We start from the raw sequence: 17348 nt of genomic DNA, 5'->3' as shown, positions 1-17348 counted from the left end.
ATGTCACGTGCATGTAAGGATTAGTTAATATTTCTTACAGTGCCAATATCTTTGATCGTTGGTGGCCACATACCATCCATTGACCCAATTGCTAGTTCGCTTTTCTGTTTTAAATACCTAATACAAAAAATGGGTTCAGCGAATGATACAAAGATATTTTTAATTAGGACAGGCATCATGTATATAAATTACCATACATAGCCTTCTGGTGTCTTGTCAAATATTTTAGAAGTAATCAGAGACATTGAAATGAAACCATAGACAATATACTACTTATTTACTTATATATCTTTTTTGTATTTATTAATTAATTTCCTTCGGACACCTGTATGATATGTAACTTACCTACAGTTAAGCAGGTAGAGGTGGTATTTACCATAGAAAATAAAACACAATCAATTATTAAATTTTATATTAAAAATATATACAGGTACAATATATTTATTTATTAGTTTTTATTTATAATCTTACAATAGGCTTTATTGCTTCCATGTGATATTGTTTCGAAGCTCAAACAAACGTACTGCTCTAATATTATATCAACAAAATATGTTTCACAACCCCTAAAGGAGTACATATATTTAACATGATTTAACTTGTGATGTTTGTACATTTAACAAAAACAAAATACGTAACAGTGGGTGTGTATAACTTAGAAAGTGTATAATTTGTATACTTTATAAATGGATAAAAATAGTGCTCTTAAACCTTTCTCAAAATATTTCCACTTCTGTTCAATTATATACGTTTTATATGAAGAGAAGAAGTTAATTTATTTTTTAAAAAGTTTAAGTGATTTAATTTAGAATTAAGAGATGTGTAGTAATTATTCGCAAAATAATGATGAAAGGGTTATTTGGATTATTTTTATAGCCTTAAATAAAAACATAGCACTTAAATACTAGATAAGAAAATTTTATCGACCTACACGTTTACGTTTATGAAGCAACAGTGGCAGATTTCACGAAATGACTTTGTATTCGCTCTAGTTACACTACATTGCCACTGCGCTAAAGGCATCTAAATCACAATGCATTTCGGCTAAGCCCTATTGAAAGAGTGAGAAAGAGATATGCAAGAGTTCACAACTTATTTATTATACCTAAGAGAAATTGAAAAGTTATTAAACATGCCTATTTACTTAGTGCAAGGTCTTAACCAAAGACAATAATGAACGGAATTCATTTACAATTTGAGCAAAGACAAGGTTAGACATAGTTTATTTAAATAGAATTTGTACTCACAAAATATAAATTTAATAAAAAAGCAACTTACTTTTTTCGAGTGTATACATGAAATATATAAGGTTTATAGGTTTCATAAATGAGTTTTGAATGTTGAAGCTTTAGTACATATTCTATTGAAATAGGCTATAGATTTTACCATTGCATAATATTCCATCGCGTTATTATAAAACAAAACGAAGACATTAATTAAAGAATATTTAATTTTACATGCATAATTAAACCTAAAACAATTATACAATGCAAATAGAAAGACAAACAAAAAATACTCAAAGTTGCGCTGTGGACTTGCGACGGTCGACGAAAGAAAATATTTGAAAAAAAAAACTGTTCCATTGCTAAAGTGTTTATAAATATGTATAGAATTAAAATTATATATTTGAAATTATTTAACAGATTTCAAATATACCTATTATATTACAGAAACGTATCTATTTATTTCCTAAATATGCACCTATGCGTTTTTATAAGTTTCTAAAAAGTCGGAAAGAATTAGATCAAATAGATTAGTACGTCATAGATAGAATTAAGAATAGTCTCATATTAGGATTGAAAATGTTCTTATAATAATAGTAGATAAATATGATTACACATTTTTAGTATAAAAATCGCATTTCTTTTGTCTGAACCAGTCAGACGTATACAATACGTAGACGTAGACGTATACGTATATAATAATATTATACAACATAGGTACATGCGGCGACAGTTAATATTCTTTATTTTTCTCTTTCTTTCATCATGAATAATAGAGGATTCCTAACGACAATTGTTTGTGATGGAAAGTACTTTTTTACTGGCATTTAAATTTGGATATTATGTGTGGAATCACAAATTTACAGAATGAGGGATCTATCTCTTTCTAATAGTTATAGGATACTTGACTATATATACAAAAAAATTGGTTTGATATATTTACGTGAATTCTCGATCGAAAACACCAATAATTACATTTATTAAGTTTTCCGCTAAATTTCCTTTAATCATCAATTTTCTTCTGTGGACGCCATTTTGATGTAAGTTACTATATAGCGATATTTACTCTCACATATATTTAAACCTACCTAGCACCATATTGCATAATGCCCGATTTTCAGCGAAAAAAAAAATAAATAGATCGTCATTTCAAAAAGAAATAGTATGATTTACATATTCGCGGGTATAGTCAAGTACTCTATTGCCGTAACCGTTTACACCAACAACAACTAGCTTTGGTCATTGGAATATTAAATTCTTTACTTTGTATTTTTTTTTTAATTTTAAAATCTAGGCAACTATGTAAAAATTTAGACATTCTTCAAAGCTTTCGCTACATCTTTTCATTAATAATATTCTTTTATTAAAAAAAAAAAAAAACTACTAAGCAAATAAATAATCCTAGAATAAAAATTGCGAGAGGATAGTCTTCTGCTACAAACAATGTATTACCAGCGCCAAATTAAGGTAGGTATTGGTCGAATTAGGGTAACGATGTCGAATTAACTAATTCACGATGTCAATTGGGATCTGCTTTACGTATATTTGATGGATCGTTTGGACAGCGCTAAATTAAGTCAGTGATCTCTGTATTTGCAGAGTATGATAATGTAAAAGTGTAAAATATAAAGCAGTTAATCGTCTAAAAACATATAGATACCTAGGTCCCAAAAACGTCACTGTTTGGGGCACTTGTTGTTCATTTTCAAATTCTTGTCGCTTTCTTAATATTCATGTTTTTATTTTATATTTCTAACAACAAACGTGTCTGTAAATATACCGTGTTAAGGTATTACAACTTTTCTATAATGTGTACAAAAAGTGCATTAATTATATAAAAAAGAAATAAATTATAGACACGCAACCTTGCAAGGTCCAGTGAACTGAATTTACATATAAAAATATAGTACAATTATCGCCAGTCCAGTAAACGTAGGCGAAGCCAAGTATCCGTTTAGTGTTCTTCAGGCACGCAAAAATAAAAAAATCATTATGTATACCTATAAATAGTTCTAGACATTCTTCGATGTTTATTAATAAATCACACAATCACAGGCATTTCAGTATTTATTTACATCGAATACTTCCTTTAAAATATCTTCCATGGAACTAGCATCGCTGAAAATAATAAAACGTCACAAATTTGAGGACGAATACAATAAAAGTCCTTGGTTGGCCTTTATGAAAACCCACTTTACTTATGTAAGTTAATATCCTTAACTTACTTTAGCATTCCATTAAATCCAAACTTTTCGTTAAAAATGCAACGTCAATTTGCTCGCAGATAAAACATTAGCTGTAAAGTATTCATAGCTGTAAGGGAGCAAATGACCCATTTCCTAACAGACTATAATTATAATACGCTTAGCTTATCTGAACACAGCATTGTAACGGGACTCAGTGGAATGTAGGTACGTTTAATACAAAGGACGTCAAATGCGTTTAGCGCGCTGGCCGGGTGCGGTACCACGCTGCGTTGCCTGCTACGAGCAACGTTGTAGTGCACGCGATCTGAAATTCAGACGAAAGTTAGTAACCATAAACTATATTTTGGATTTAATTATTCATAATTCAAAATAACTATTAACATTTCATGATTGTATGATTTTCTTAGCACTTTATAATATAATCAATACATTTATGATAATAAGGAGTCCTTACTTTAAATTAATTTATAAATTTACATTACGTATTTATTATAACAAAAAAATCTCATTTAACAATGCGTATCAATAATAAGATTGATTTGCATCGGATATTTAACTGACTTTACTTACTACGTATTCATTTAAAGAACTAAAAAAAAATTCAATTGATATAAAAACGTTCCCAATTAAAAATCTAATTGCTAACAATTATCTGTACACTCTACTAGCTTGACTTCGATCATATCACACTTATGGTCCCCATAGAAAAAAACACTGTATACCTTATGACAACTTTGATTCATTTAATTTCTATGTAGTTTTTGGTTTGAGTAGTTAATAGCTTCGTCAGTGATTGCAAAAAATAGGTCACCGTTTTTATAAAGAATATTAAAATAGTATAGTGATCATTTCAAATGACTCGATATTACTAGATTTTGCTTGTAGTTACGTCAAATATATATCTAACACCTGTCCACCTCCCCTAACACGTGGATGAAGACACGGACGAAAACTAATATAATATAAAAAAAAATAGACGACGTGAGTAAGATCGATTATTACACATAGATTTTTTCACAACCACATATAATATTATGTCAACAATATTATTTCTAATAACTACACATTAAAAGAAACGTTGCTAGTAAGCATGTTAAAACGCCTACTCTTCTACTTTGATATATTTAACCGTTAAATTTATGCTACGAAATCACAAAGACAAACGGACTAAGTAAATAAAAACTATAACTAAAATTGTACTTTGTAATCTATTATTTTCTATTCTATGAAAATATGAACAACATTACAATAAAATTTGCTTATACGAGATATTTAAACAGAACCTAATTAGCGATACCTAATCTCAATATTCAATATACGTAGCGCTAAGCAAGGTGAAATAACTAAAGGCTTATCACCCTCGAACTATACACTCGAGCAAGTCTCTTACCTCGCGAACAAGAACAGTAGCCTTTTAAACTGAGACTCTCCTATAACAAAGCACCATTTATCACTTAGAATAAAGAACGTCATGAATAAAAGAATCAATCATTTGTTACGAAAAGCTCTTGACCTTTATAATGTATGAATTACTCCTTTCTAGACGATTTAAATAAATAAAACGTGCAAAATGAAAATCTAGCGATATAACGTAATAAAAGATGTATCAGATAGGGTTGTAGCCTCTAACAATGATTTTAATCGGGCAAGCTTCAGTGAGTATAAAACAAACAATAAACAAAAGAGAATGGAGTAACCTTGTGCGGGCGTCACTGTGGAGACAAGTACCCGTGACACGATCACAATGAGTCGGGATCCCAGTTCACTGTAGGTATGACCCATGCACAACCACCACTTGAAACGAAAATAAATTAAAATGAAGATGAAATGATTTATGAAATGATAATTTTAAAATAAAATACGAATGATTGTTTTCCTACATATAAAAAACATTCCGTATAAAGTTAATTCCTTTACGACTCATGAATATATAACTTATGAATAATAACGAAATCCTTAAATAAAACAAAACATAAATAAAAGAACATATAAATATTCAGTGTTAAATGAAAGTAATGAAGGCAGATGCTTTTAACTTTAATTGATATTTCTGGAAATTAAATGTAGATAAAAAAAACTCATGGTATATAATATTAATGAAAACAGCAAATGGCAATTGGTCTTAGCTTTAAAAAAATACGATTGATATCTTATTCAGTAACATATTGCTACGATCAGAACATAGTGTATTTTTTATTATTTATATATAAAAACGATAAGTAATCTCTTAATTCTGTAGTCCAAAGCGTAAACAGTGTAAAAAAGTAATTTACTTATATCACTTTTCAAATAAACGTTATATAATTAAATTTTATTTGAATTCTGGTTAAAAATTTATAAGGGTGTTAAATATGGCCCACTTTCGTGTAATTGGTCAGTTTTCATAGTTGTTTGTTTTCTACTGTATGTTTTCCAAACAATTTAAAAATAAATAAAAACATGAATAACTCCAACGCCGAACTGGTTATACTGCTTTGCGTAGGAACACAGAAAAAGTAGAGTTCTGCTACTTTCTCTCCGAGTAGAGAAAATATTACTTAAAGTACCTACTCACTTACCCATATATTTTTTCGCCGAACCCTTTGCGTATTTATGAGTTATTAAGAGTTTATCAAGAATTGTCTTTAGTTGAAAAGTATATCGTATGTCATTTGTTACATTAAAATAACTCGCAGACGCAGCCTTCTTTAACCGATAGGTTACAAATTTCAAACAAAGAATGAAGCTATTTGCAAATGCAGTATTCTTTAGTTCCTGTGTCTTGCTTGGGAATAATATTGATATTATTCTATTCTATGTAATTTAGCTCACCTATGCGGAGCTCGATGTGGTGACCCAGGTGGCGATGACGCTGGAGATAGCGCTGGTGTAGCGGGTGCTGAAGCGGCTCGTCGTCGAGAGTATTCACTACCACCGACTGCCATTGCTGATCCACCGCCGACAGGATCAGTCACACGGGTTATGGATAGCCCTGACGCTGATCGAGTTGGCCGAGAAGGAACTGTCGGTTTAAAATCAATCAAAATGCTTTGGTTTCTAAAATTATTCTAATACAAGATTAACGAGGTAGTTACTATGTAAACTAGTCAAACTGAATATGACATAAATGTTTATGATAAATTAAAATTAAATGAACTATTATATGTTAAAAAAATTAAAAATGCAACTGCATTACCTCCAGTGTAACTATAAAGGCCAGCCGGTGAAGATCGTGGTCGGTAACCAGACGCGGTTGATGTCGTTGACAAGGTCGAAGGCGATCTCTTCATCCCGGCAGAATCAGTCGCGCTTGACGTCGTTGACGGCCTTCGCGGTCGTGGCTGCCTCTTGGAACCAGTTCTGCATACACCTACAGGTTTGCAGCCGTTGAATTACCAAGAATTCCAGAAAATCTTGTAACATGACTATGCAAGTGTGATCAACAAATACAGATAATAATTAACGGAGATACATTGGATGGTAAAAACAATAATGAAAAAAATGCAAATGAGAGCTGTGTTTTAGCTGTAACGAACTATAAAAAGCATACTACAATAAATACGAAAGAAAATTCTTAACTTTTATTCAATACACAGTAATAAAAGAGCGTGTTAATATTACAGCCGTAAGCCCTGAGTGTTTTTAAAATAAACGTATTCACATCATTAAAGAGCCCACACAATGAAGTGCTTATTACAAATCCTGATAGACTTTATGATTGACATACCATAAAGTTACATTAGCCAGCTAAATGACAAGTGCTTTTCGAAAGTCTATGTGAGGTATTTCAGAAAATATATTTACCATATTTATTCGTTGCTCAAATAACATAAGCATTCCCATCAATTTAGAAATTATTTCACTTATCGAATAATTAATATTTCTTGATAATAATTGTTATTTTTTGTACCGCATTTGTAAGTCCAATTTATTATATCCATATTAAGACACGACCTCATCTGTTATAAATCAATATACATGGAATACATTAACTTTACTAATAACATATATTAAAAACGATAAACTGGAATTTTTCTTCGCAATTTATTCACGTCAAGAAAAATATGTTATAATAAATTCGTTTTTATTTAATTTAAAAATGTGTACCTTTTATCGAATATTTGGGCTTAAAGAAAATAAAACGTAAATCATTCAGTTTATTTATTTAACAATTTCAGAAGACACAAACTTTGAACATAAATTATTATCTCGTAAGAGAGTCTCAGGGGCCAACAAAATGTTCTTACAACTAAGGTCACTCAAACTTATTACAACTAAATAACATAAAATACATTTATTTTTATTTTATTGAAACAAAGTGATTTAAGGCACTAATGTAGATATTATGTTGAAATGAATCAATTACTTAGGTTACTAATTATAAAATGGTTATTTAATAATATGTACTTAACAATAACCTACTACCTACAAGTTTTTTTTTCAGATAAAATGATAGATTAAAAACAACTAGCTGACCGTTCCGACTATGTAGTCTGGGGCCATTATACACACAAAAAATTTCATCAAAGTCGGTCCAGTCGTTTAGGAGTTCAATGACAAACACGCGTACAAAAGAATAATAATATAGATAAATATGTGTATATAGTATAATAAACTATTAACGTTTCAACTATAGTATATTTTATTCGACAGAGGTATTTTAAAATGACGTATAAATTTATTAAGTTATTTCATAAACACTTTTTATATATTTTGTCTTTTGTTTTTGAAACAAGAACGCGATTATGTAGAATTAATTTCGTGAAAACAATAACGATTTTTATCCTAAATTACGTTTTCTTATTTTGTCTTATAAAATGTAGGAACAAAAAATAATTATACTGCAAAAAAATATAAAACTATAATGTTTAAATGCTATTAAATAACCTAATGCCTCAATTACCATTACTTTCACGTTTTTACGTACCCGTAGGACACTGTCGACCCATTGAGCATTTTCCTTCACAGATGGTTCGCTGGCTCAGCATAGTTTGATAGGAGTCAAGCATTACACGGCATTCTGCAAGATCGTTATCTGCTAAAGCTAGAGATGGGTATCGTTCTTTAAGACGCCTTCTTTCCTGCACAAAAAAAACAATATTGGTCTTAGTTGGCTAAACTACTATATGTGTTTGAAAATTTCTTACGTAGTAATTATTTACTAATGAAATAATGAAAATAATAATGATATTTGTAATCTATATATACTTTTACGCAGTGGTTGAATTTCGTGAAAGTCTGTCTGGGTGGCTATTATTTTTTTAAAGATTGTACCGTTAAAAATCAATACACTATATTAATATTTCACGGTTGGAGACTATGGGTGTGGTTACCATTAAACTTGCCGTCATGTGGACCATTTGCTTGTTACTATATCTAAAGTAAATATAGATAAAAGTATATGTTATACTTAAATGCATGAAAATATATATATAACATTTTTTGTAATCTCGGTAGGATATTATTCTATTATAGTTCTGAGTCGATATATTTTATAGTTACACATGGTTGATAGTAGTTAAATATTTGTATAGATCAACAAATCGTAAAATTTAATAGATTACATGGACATAAAACTGGGGTAAATGATTACTAGACTAACGTAAGTGCAATGTTAAATAAAATTTTATTACCCCTTAACCTATACCTGTTTGTACCTAGTGATAGATGTTTTTCTGAAAATTACTTCGATCGAAATTCCGAAATATTTTATTAAACAGTAGGTAACAGCTTGTAATTTTCCCGTTGAAGAGGAATTCGCTCTTATGAAGATTTGAGGTTTATTCCTGTGCTAGTATTTCAAAATATTTTAAAATTTACAATTTTTTAAAGCTTTCTTCAATATTTTGCTTGCCTTTCTTCGCTTTTTTAAAATAGCATTTTTTGTGCCTGAGTAGTTTCAATTGTATCTTGCGTGTCGGCCAATTAATATTAAGTCCAGTGAACATATAAGTACCATTCACATCAGCCCTTATCCGACTAGATGGATTTGCTGGCGTAATATAGCGCTGTATTTTAGTTTACTTTATTTTTTAGCTTTGTACTCCTCTTTTATTTTCAGTAATAAAGTGCCTACGGTTATAGCTCCTCGTTACTATATCTATGCACCTTTATAGACATTTTATTATGTCAGACCTAAACGCTATGGATGCGGTTTTTTAAGACCATCATCTGCATAGATATAAAATTATGGATGTAAGTGAGTAACTCATGCACATACTGGGTGATTTAAACGCTTTAAAATTCTAGAAGACGTGTAGAAGACTCGAAGTCATCACGTATTTCATTCGCTAAACCGAGATCGTGGTGTAATACGATATACGATATACGATACGGCGAAGCGATAAACGATGGGGATTCGTTCTTTTGATGGTTAAAATTGAACCGGTTTACGTCTTTGGCACTGAAGTTTTCCTGTGCACCGTGGTCTACAACTTTTAAAAATTTGATAAATTGCTTTGTTGTTGTTCCGTTACCTTTTGTCATCTCTTTTACTGTGTTCATTTTCATTTTCTGATCACACAAATCATATAGACATCCAAGCGTCAGTGGCCGTATAAAAAATGTAGCACAAATCGGGGCCACACTTAGTCCGTCGAGCACATTTAATTAGTTTAGAACAAACGTTAAGAATTAATTATAATCACGTCGAATATCCATTTGACTGTCATATCTTATGAATTGGGCCAACGACTTAAATAACTTTAGGAATGTATGAACAGAACTAACCACATTGTTTGACTTCATTTACTCTAATTAAACTTGAATTAGCTTAAAGATAAGATTTCGAAACGGTATTTGTAGTTCATTGATTTAGAATTTTATTATTTACCCTGCTGTAAGAACCGCTTTGTATAAGCTCTGGGTGGATTCACTCATTCACCATTTATTCTATCGACAAACAGTCTTTTGACTTTGACATAGAAGACGACATAAGCCTTCCGAATATAAATTAAAAGAAAAATCTATAACACACTAAAATTCCAACAAATGAACTTAAGGCTTTTATTTATTAACTTAAAAAAAAACGAAGTTGTAATTTACATTTTTTACTTAAAAAAACTTACACAAAAATGATTAATCAACTACGAAATACTGATTTCAAACAAAAGCAAAACGCTTCCGATAGCTCCACAAAGATTACAAACATTAATGTATCGAAATACTACAATTTTTCCAATGGCGCGTCTCATCAAATATGCTTTTACGAATACAACCGCAGTATTACGTAACGTTGATGTAATTAGAATGGAAGTGAATGCCGCACTGATTGCACAGGGTTCACTTTACCGATTAAAGAAGCGTTATTAATTAATTAAGCTCTTTCTGCTGTATGTAGGCTCCTACTGAGCTGAAAATATGTTAAAAGTGAATTAGTTAATTTAGGGCGTATTGTACTGACATTAGCTTAAAAAAAAAAACAAATGAAAATTTTAAACGTCAGTGTTGTCATTGTGATAAAAAAGCTTCCCGTAACTTTATGTTATTTAAGATTTTTGTGTAATGACCACAAAACTATTGGACAATTTAATGGAATTCAGGAAATGAGGCGAGGATATCTTTCCCCAGCTGTGGGACATTAACGATCTGTAAACTGTTATTTATATACTATTTCATTAAAAGAAAAGTCATTGAAATGACTGGTAAACGGGCTTCTTCTATCATATTGAAAAAAGATAAGATTTATTTAATCTTTTTAGATGATCCATAAAGTAAATTACATATATATGTAGATTTTATTGTAAATAAAAAATAATTAAAACTAAAGAGTAACTATTAAGGTTCTTGCCGATTCTTCTGAACAAATGAAAAGTGACATGAATAAAGTATATTACGTATGTTCGTTCTATTTGTCTTAACGACTATTTTTTACAACAATCACCATATAATTTCACCTATTTTTCTACCGATTTATGGCCGGTATTTCAACAACTCCATGAATTAATACAATCACACATATCACAGGCTATTTTCAGAATTTGATTGTGTAGTGCGATAAAGTTCGGAATGAGAGTAGCTGTTTCAAACGTACCACATTTACCTCGCTTGAAAGGTTTCATTACTGCAATTAGCTTTTATACATGAAATGAAAATTTGGTTTAACTTAAAAAATAAGTCGACATCAGTGTAACCTACATATTTACGTTAAGAAGTATATAACTATATGAAAATGATTAATACACCGAGTAGTATAAATGTAAATCGTACATTGCCCTTTTATCGTAAAAGTAGAGCAGTATAACCGTCTATTATTATTATATACTCTTATAAATACATACATATATTCCACATTTATTTAAATTACTCAAATTTTGAAACACGGTAACACTTTTCTGTACTTATTTTACATTTTGTCCTTCTTTTCACAACACTGTTTGATATAGTTTAGGTAATTTTAATAAATTACGTATTTTTTTGTAGAATGAGGTCAAACCATTATACCATTAGACTTCGTAAACATATACGTAACATATTTAATAATTTATGTCTGTAGGTGTGTCCCTTGCGTATTACCACGCAAGTTTTTACAGCATCTACAGTAATAAGTTTTACCTTAACATGAAAAGCCAATTAAAATTAAATTTTCTAAAGTGGGATCATCTAATTATATAGTCTTAAAAAATCTCTATCGCTAAGTTTATTGATGATATTTTCTCCTTTAATGTTTTTGAATCCTATAAAGGAGATTTATGGCGTAATGTTTATCTACCGGTGGAATAGATAACACTTGTTCTTTTATTTGTTTACCGTGTAATGCGTATAAAACTGTTACAGTACTTACTACCACTTTCAAATATTGAAGTCTCGTTAGTGACGTAAAAGAATATATATAGTCAAGTCATAGATAAATTATAAACACTACTTACTTCCACAAGCTTGTAGGTTTCGAAATCTTGCAATTGACGCTGGAATCCGAGATTAGGGTTGGCGACGGCACGCCCCGCCCGTACTACTTTTAATGCTTCACGCCAAGTCAACGGCGTGACGGACATTATGTATGCGACAGCCACCGTCACGCTCCGAGACATGCCAGCTAAACTATGAACGAATAGATTAGTTAGTAACAAATATTCATAATACTTGTAAACTTGAAATAGAAAAGGCTAAGTCAAATATATATGTATATACCAATAGGTAATCTTTTCAGATAAAATTTACTCCATGTCGCACATAATAAAAAAGTGTACTGTAAATTAGATTTTACAATAAATTAAGAGTAAAAAAACCTTTTTTTTTTAAATGCGCTTCACAGAATTAATTAAACTTTTTTCTTTAAAACTTTTACTATCAACTTATAACGTGATTACACAATTTATTTGATATAAAAACTTATCGCGAGATTTACCTATGTAGATAAAACAAGTAAATTAAATAACTTGATCTGATTGATTTTAATTTTTTGAATTTTCAAACTAAGTAAATACGAGTAGGTACTTAAATAAAAGCTTGTTTTAAAAAAGTTTTTTACTTTTAATTTATTTTTTTATTTTTTAGTTATAGGACAGGTTTATCTGACTGTTCATTGCTGATGAAACTTCTTAGCTGAATTTAATGAAAAAATAATCAGGTGTTCATTTTGCTATTACGTGTAGAATAAAATTGGTTTAAGGTGGATCTTCATTTGTTGTATAAGCGAGGCAAAGGAAACATACAATAAAGTAACACACCTACGCGCATATATGTTCAAAAGTTGGCGTGCCAAAAAATTGAGAAAAAATATTCTATGTATAAGAAATATAAGCATATATTACTGGTTTTTACCAAGATTATATTATGGAAATAAAATTTACATGGAAAAACGTGCAGCGCCCAAACTTTATGAATTTCTGATTTAGCTTATAAAAATCTCTGTAATGAGAACGTTACAGTTTGCATTAACGTTTGCTTATGAAACTAGCAAATTTAGTTGTACATTTTCTTAATGTTTTCCAAATTAATAAATTAAAACGTAAACACAAAAATTTTTTAAATAGCTTTTATTTAACTTTTACGTTAGTATGTGTATCAGTAACAGCCTGTGAATGTCCCACTGCTGGGCTGAGGCCTCCTCTCCCTTTTTGAGGAGAAGGCTTGGAGCTTATTCCACCACGCTGCCCCAATGCGGGTTGGTGGAATACACATGTGGCAGAATTTCAGTGAAATTCGATACATGCAGGTTTCCTCACGATGTTTTCCTTCACCGTCAAGCACGAGATGAATTACATATAATAACAAATTAAGCACATGAAAATTCAGTGGTGCTTGCCCGGGTTTGAACTCACGATCATTGGTTAAGATTCACGCGTTCTTACCACTGGGCCATTTCGGCTCATCGATCGTATGTGTATGTCATATCTCAAAATAATTTTAAATAATATATATTAAATGATTATTATATACATATATAGTTTACTATTTATTGTAATTTGTTCGAAAAGCCGCAATCTTATACCCGCAGTTTTAGTAGTACATGGAATAATCGTAACTGCTTTGTTTCCAACAGAGTAGAACAACTTGAATATCGTTATAGCCGACTAGGGGAATGTTTTATGTTAAGCCTTACCATCAGCATTTAACAACCCATATGATGGACGTATTACTACGCGGTGTGACGCAAGGCAATTGGCCGGATGTAAAAGTGACCAAATACTTTTCTGGGTGTCATACAAATTACAAAGATTCCAAATAAATAATGATAAGAATGTCAAGAAATATAAGCTTGTTTAATTTCGTTTTACTTAACTACCAATTGCACCTTTACCACTACCATCATCCTGTAGTTATGACGTAGATATTGCCGTTCATTATAATTGGGCATTGTATGATGTTCGTATGTAATTATGAAATTACTGTGCCTCATTTGAAGTATTATGTATTTCACATTAAATGAATAATATATTGAAATATGGTATATAGACCTTACTAATTACTTGAAATAAATAAAAAAACTCGTGTCAACAAAATAAGGCACATTATTTTTTGTATATTTATTGAGTAAATCTGATAAAAGTTGGAGCTATTGATAAAGCTGAGACTTAGGTTTTGTTGATTTTAATAAAGGATACATTTAATTGTATGATATGTTTATTACGTATACATATGTATATGATCAACGAAATATAGTAAGTACTAAGATTCTTGTCAGCTCTTCTCAGTATAATTTACATAACCGGTAGTAGCTAAGCATTATATTTTACCTTGTAAAATGAAGATTCAAAAGTATGAACAATTATATAATATTTTATTGTCTGTATTAAGCTAGCATTTTATGCTATACTTTTGCTAATAACATTCTCTTATTTAAAAGATAATCTCATACTATCAATGTCAGTGGGATAATACATACGAGACCAGTTAGTCAAATGCTCTTCAAATGAAATCTCCAACAATGTAACCGGCTCGCTTCTCTATAAAGGCAGAGGTATAAAAGGTCGCTAGAGTGTACTATGTCAAGATTCTATGACAAGCATTCTCTTGTTCATCTACAAGTATGATACAACGTGAACGTACCATAGACTGCCTATTCTACTATTATTCAAGATACATGCTGAATTAAAAAGATCATGTGATGTACAATTATTCGCATTTTTATATAATAATAATAATATTTTGATTTAAGATGTTTCTCTATTTTTTTCTTGAAAATCAGTCAGCCTACCAATACCATTTAAAAGATGTTTATATTTTTTTAATGGTATTGGTAGACTGACGGGCAAATGGGCCACTTGATGTTTGGTGGTCACCTCCGCCCATAGACATTGACAATGTTAGAAAAATTAACCATTCCTAACATCGCCAATGCGCCACCAACCTTGGGAACGAAGTTGTTATGTCCCCTGTGCCTGTAGTTTCACTGGCTCACTCACCCTTCAAACCGGAATGCAGCAATACTATGTATTATTATTGTTTATATTTAAGATTAATATTAAGAAGTGTACTGTTTGAATTAGAAATATAAATTATATTTTACGCATGTATCTTAGTAATAAAAACACCCATTTAACAATTTGGCGTTGATTGCAGCTTATTTATGAGCTTTTGAATGACTTGTTCGATTAACTAACGTTTCAATAATAATTAAAACTATACTCAAAGTTAAATAAATGTACTAAGTGTGATGACTTACGGAAAATATAAGTGTTTTTTTTTCTTAGTTTTGCGTAACTACCAGTCAGTATCGCAGCACTATTTAAACGTTAATGACGCGAAAGATTCTGATTATAAATAATGTGATGTGTATATACATTACATAAGTATATATATAGTCAATAGCAACTTTAACAATATAATCTCATTTATATATACGCATTAGCCAAGTTATTATTGTGTCACAAGATTCAATTGTGAGTAATAATATTCGTAGTTATTTAAAAAATGTTGGCAATTTGCCACATTTTTTTTTTTTTTTTTATACCGCCGGGAGGGCAAATGACTCTACTCCACCTGATGGTAAGTGGTAGTAGAGTCCAAACGCGACGACGGCCAGTACAGACGGGAAAAACGTTCTGCACTAGCCGCCTTCGCCTTGCCGGCCCGCAAGATGCCTCTTCACGCCTCGTTTGAAGGAACCCGGGTTGTAAGAGGAGGGGAATACGTGAGCTGGTAAGGAATTCCATTTTTTGGAAGTGCGACAAAGAAAGGAGTTGCCAAATTTCTTTGTTCGCGATGGAATTGATGTCACAGTTAGGCGGTGACATCGAGAACCAGCTCGCGTGGACTTAAGAAGGAAGGGGGAAGCAGGAATTAGAGAGAATAATTCCTCAGAGCACTCGCCGTGATACAGTCGATAGAAAGCGCTCAGTGCTGCTATCTCACGACGCAATTGTAAAGGTTCAAGGGTGTTTGAGACCTTTACGTCGCCAATAATGCGTACGGCACGTCGCTGCAACCGGTCCAAGGCCTCAAGTAGGTACTTAGCGGTCTACCTGCGAGCAATATTCCACGCAAGACCGTACCTGTGTTTTGTACAGCAGGCACAGTTGTTGTGGCGTGAAAAAGCGCCGCACCTTGTTCAGAACTCCGAGTTTCCGTGAAGCTGTTTTTATAACAGCCTCGATGTAATCCCTTGGACTAAGGTCGCAGCGAACGTCAATCCCCAGCATGGCGATTTTGCTTTGCATCACCAGCGGAGTACCACAGAGGGAGGGAAGAGGGGAAAATGTTGACTTTTTCGCCGTGAGAGCGCATACCTGTGTTTTCTTGGCATTAAACTCAACAAGATTGTCAGAGCCCCATTTGGCGATGAGATCTAACGTCCTATCGAGTTCAATGACAAGATTCTCCCGCCTCTCCTCAGTTTCCGCCCGCCCAGCCACTGCGCGTCCGTGGTATCCACCATGCACTGTACTATCATCTGCATAGCAATGTATGTTCCCAAGGGAGAGCATATCATTGATATGCAAAAGAAAGAGTGTGGGAGATAGCACAGATCCCTGGGGGACCCCAGCATTCACTACATAGAATTGTGAAGCGCAACCATCTACTAAAACACGAAGGCTACGCTTGTGTAGGAAGCTGGCAATCCAGGTGCATAGCTGAGCAGGCAGACCATATGCCGGTAGCTTGGAGAGAAGACTTCTGTGCCAGACCCTGTCGAAAGCCTTGGAGATATCGAGGCTGACAGCCAACGATTCTCCATGCTTGTCGATAGCTTCACCCCAGAGGTGTGTTACGTACGCTAGAAGATCACCTGTGGACCGTTTTGGTCGAAACCCGTACTGACGATCATTAATTAGACAGTGATCTTCTAGGTAATGGATCAGTTGGTTGTTTAAAATCCGTTCCATCACCTTACAAAGTACTGAGGTGATAGCTATTGGCCGATAATTTGCCGGGTCAGACCGATCCCCTTTTTTGGGAACCGCTTGCACATTAGCTCTTCTCCAAGCCTCCGGCACACTTCCCGAAGAGAGAGAAAGTTGGAACAGGCGCGTTAACACAGGAGACAGCTCCGCTGCGCACT

At 32.2% G+C, this 17348-nt stretch overlaps 1 protein-coding gene across 2 annotated transcripts in view; it reads right to left on the bottom strand.

Moving 5' to 3' along the window:
- Positions 1-2627: 2627 nt before the first annotated feature.
- Positions 2628-17348, bottom strand: part of LOC126774221 (dual specificity protein phosphatase 22-like) — a 38535-nt gene continuing 23814 nt past the window's right edge. Inside the window, exons 4-9 of one of the 2 annotated variants that reach the window (XM_050495641.1) lie at positions 12274-12445; positions 8334-8487; positions 6603-6776; positions 6239-6428; positions 5125-5221; positions 2628-3731 (exon numbers count right to left, since the gene is read on the bottom strand). In XM_050495641.1, coding sequence (XP_050351598.1) covers positions 5167-5221; positions 6239-6428; positions 6603-6776; positions 8334-8487; positions 12274-12445 — 745 coding nt within the window. In that variant the 3' untranslated portion in view covers positions 2628-3731; positions 5125-5166. The remainder of the gene's footprint in view (positions 3732-5124; positions 5222-6238; positions 6429-6602; positions 6777-8333; positions 8488-12273; positions 12446-17348) is intronic. The other variant, XM_050495642.1, reaches the window with a different exon arrangement.

Source organism: Nymphalis io, chromosome 16, assembly GCF_905147045.1.
Source record: "Nymphalis io chromosome 16, ilAglIoxx1.1, whole genome shotgun sequence".
Classification (NCBI taxonomy): domain Eukaryota; kingdom Metazoa; phylum Arthropoda; class Insecta; order Lepidoptera; family Nymphalidae; genus Nymphalis; species Nymphalis io.
Note: the sequence above shows the minus strand (reverse complement) of the source record. Positions and strands in the feature narration are given on the sequence as shown.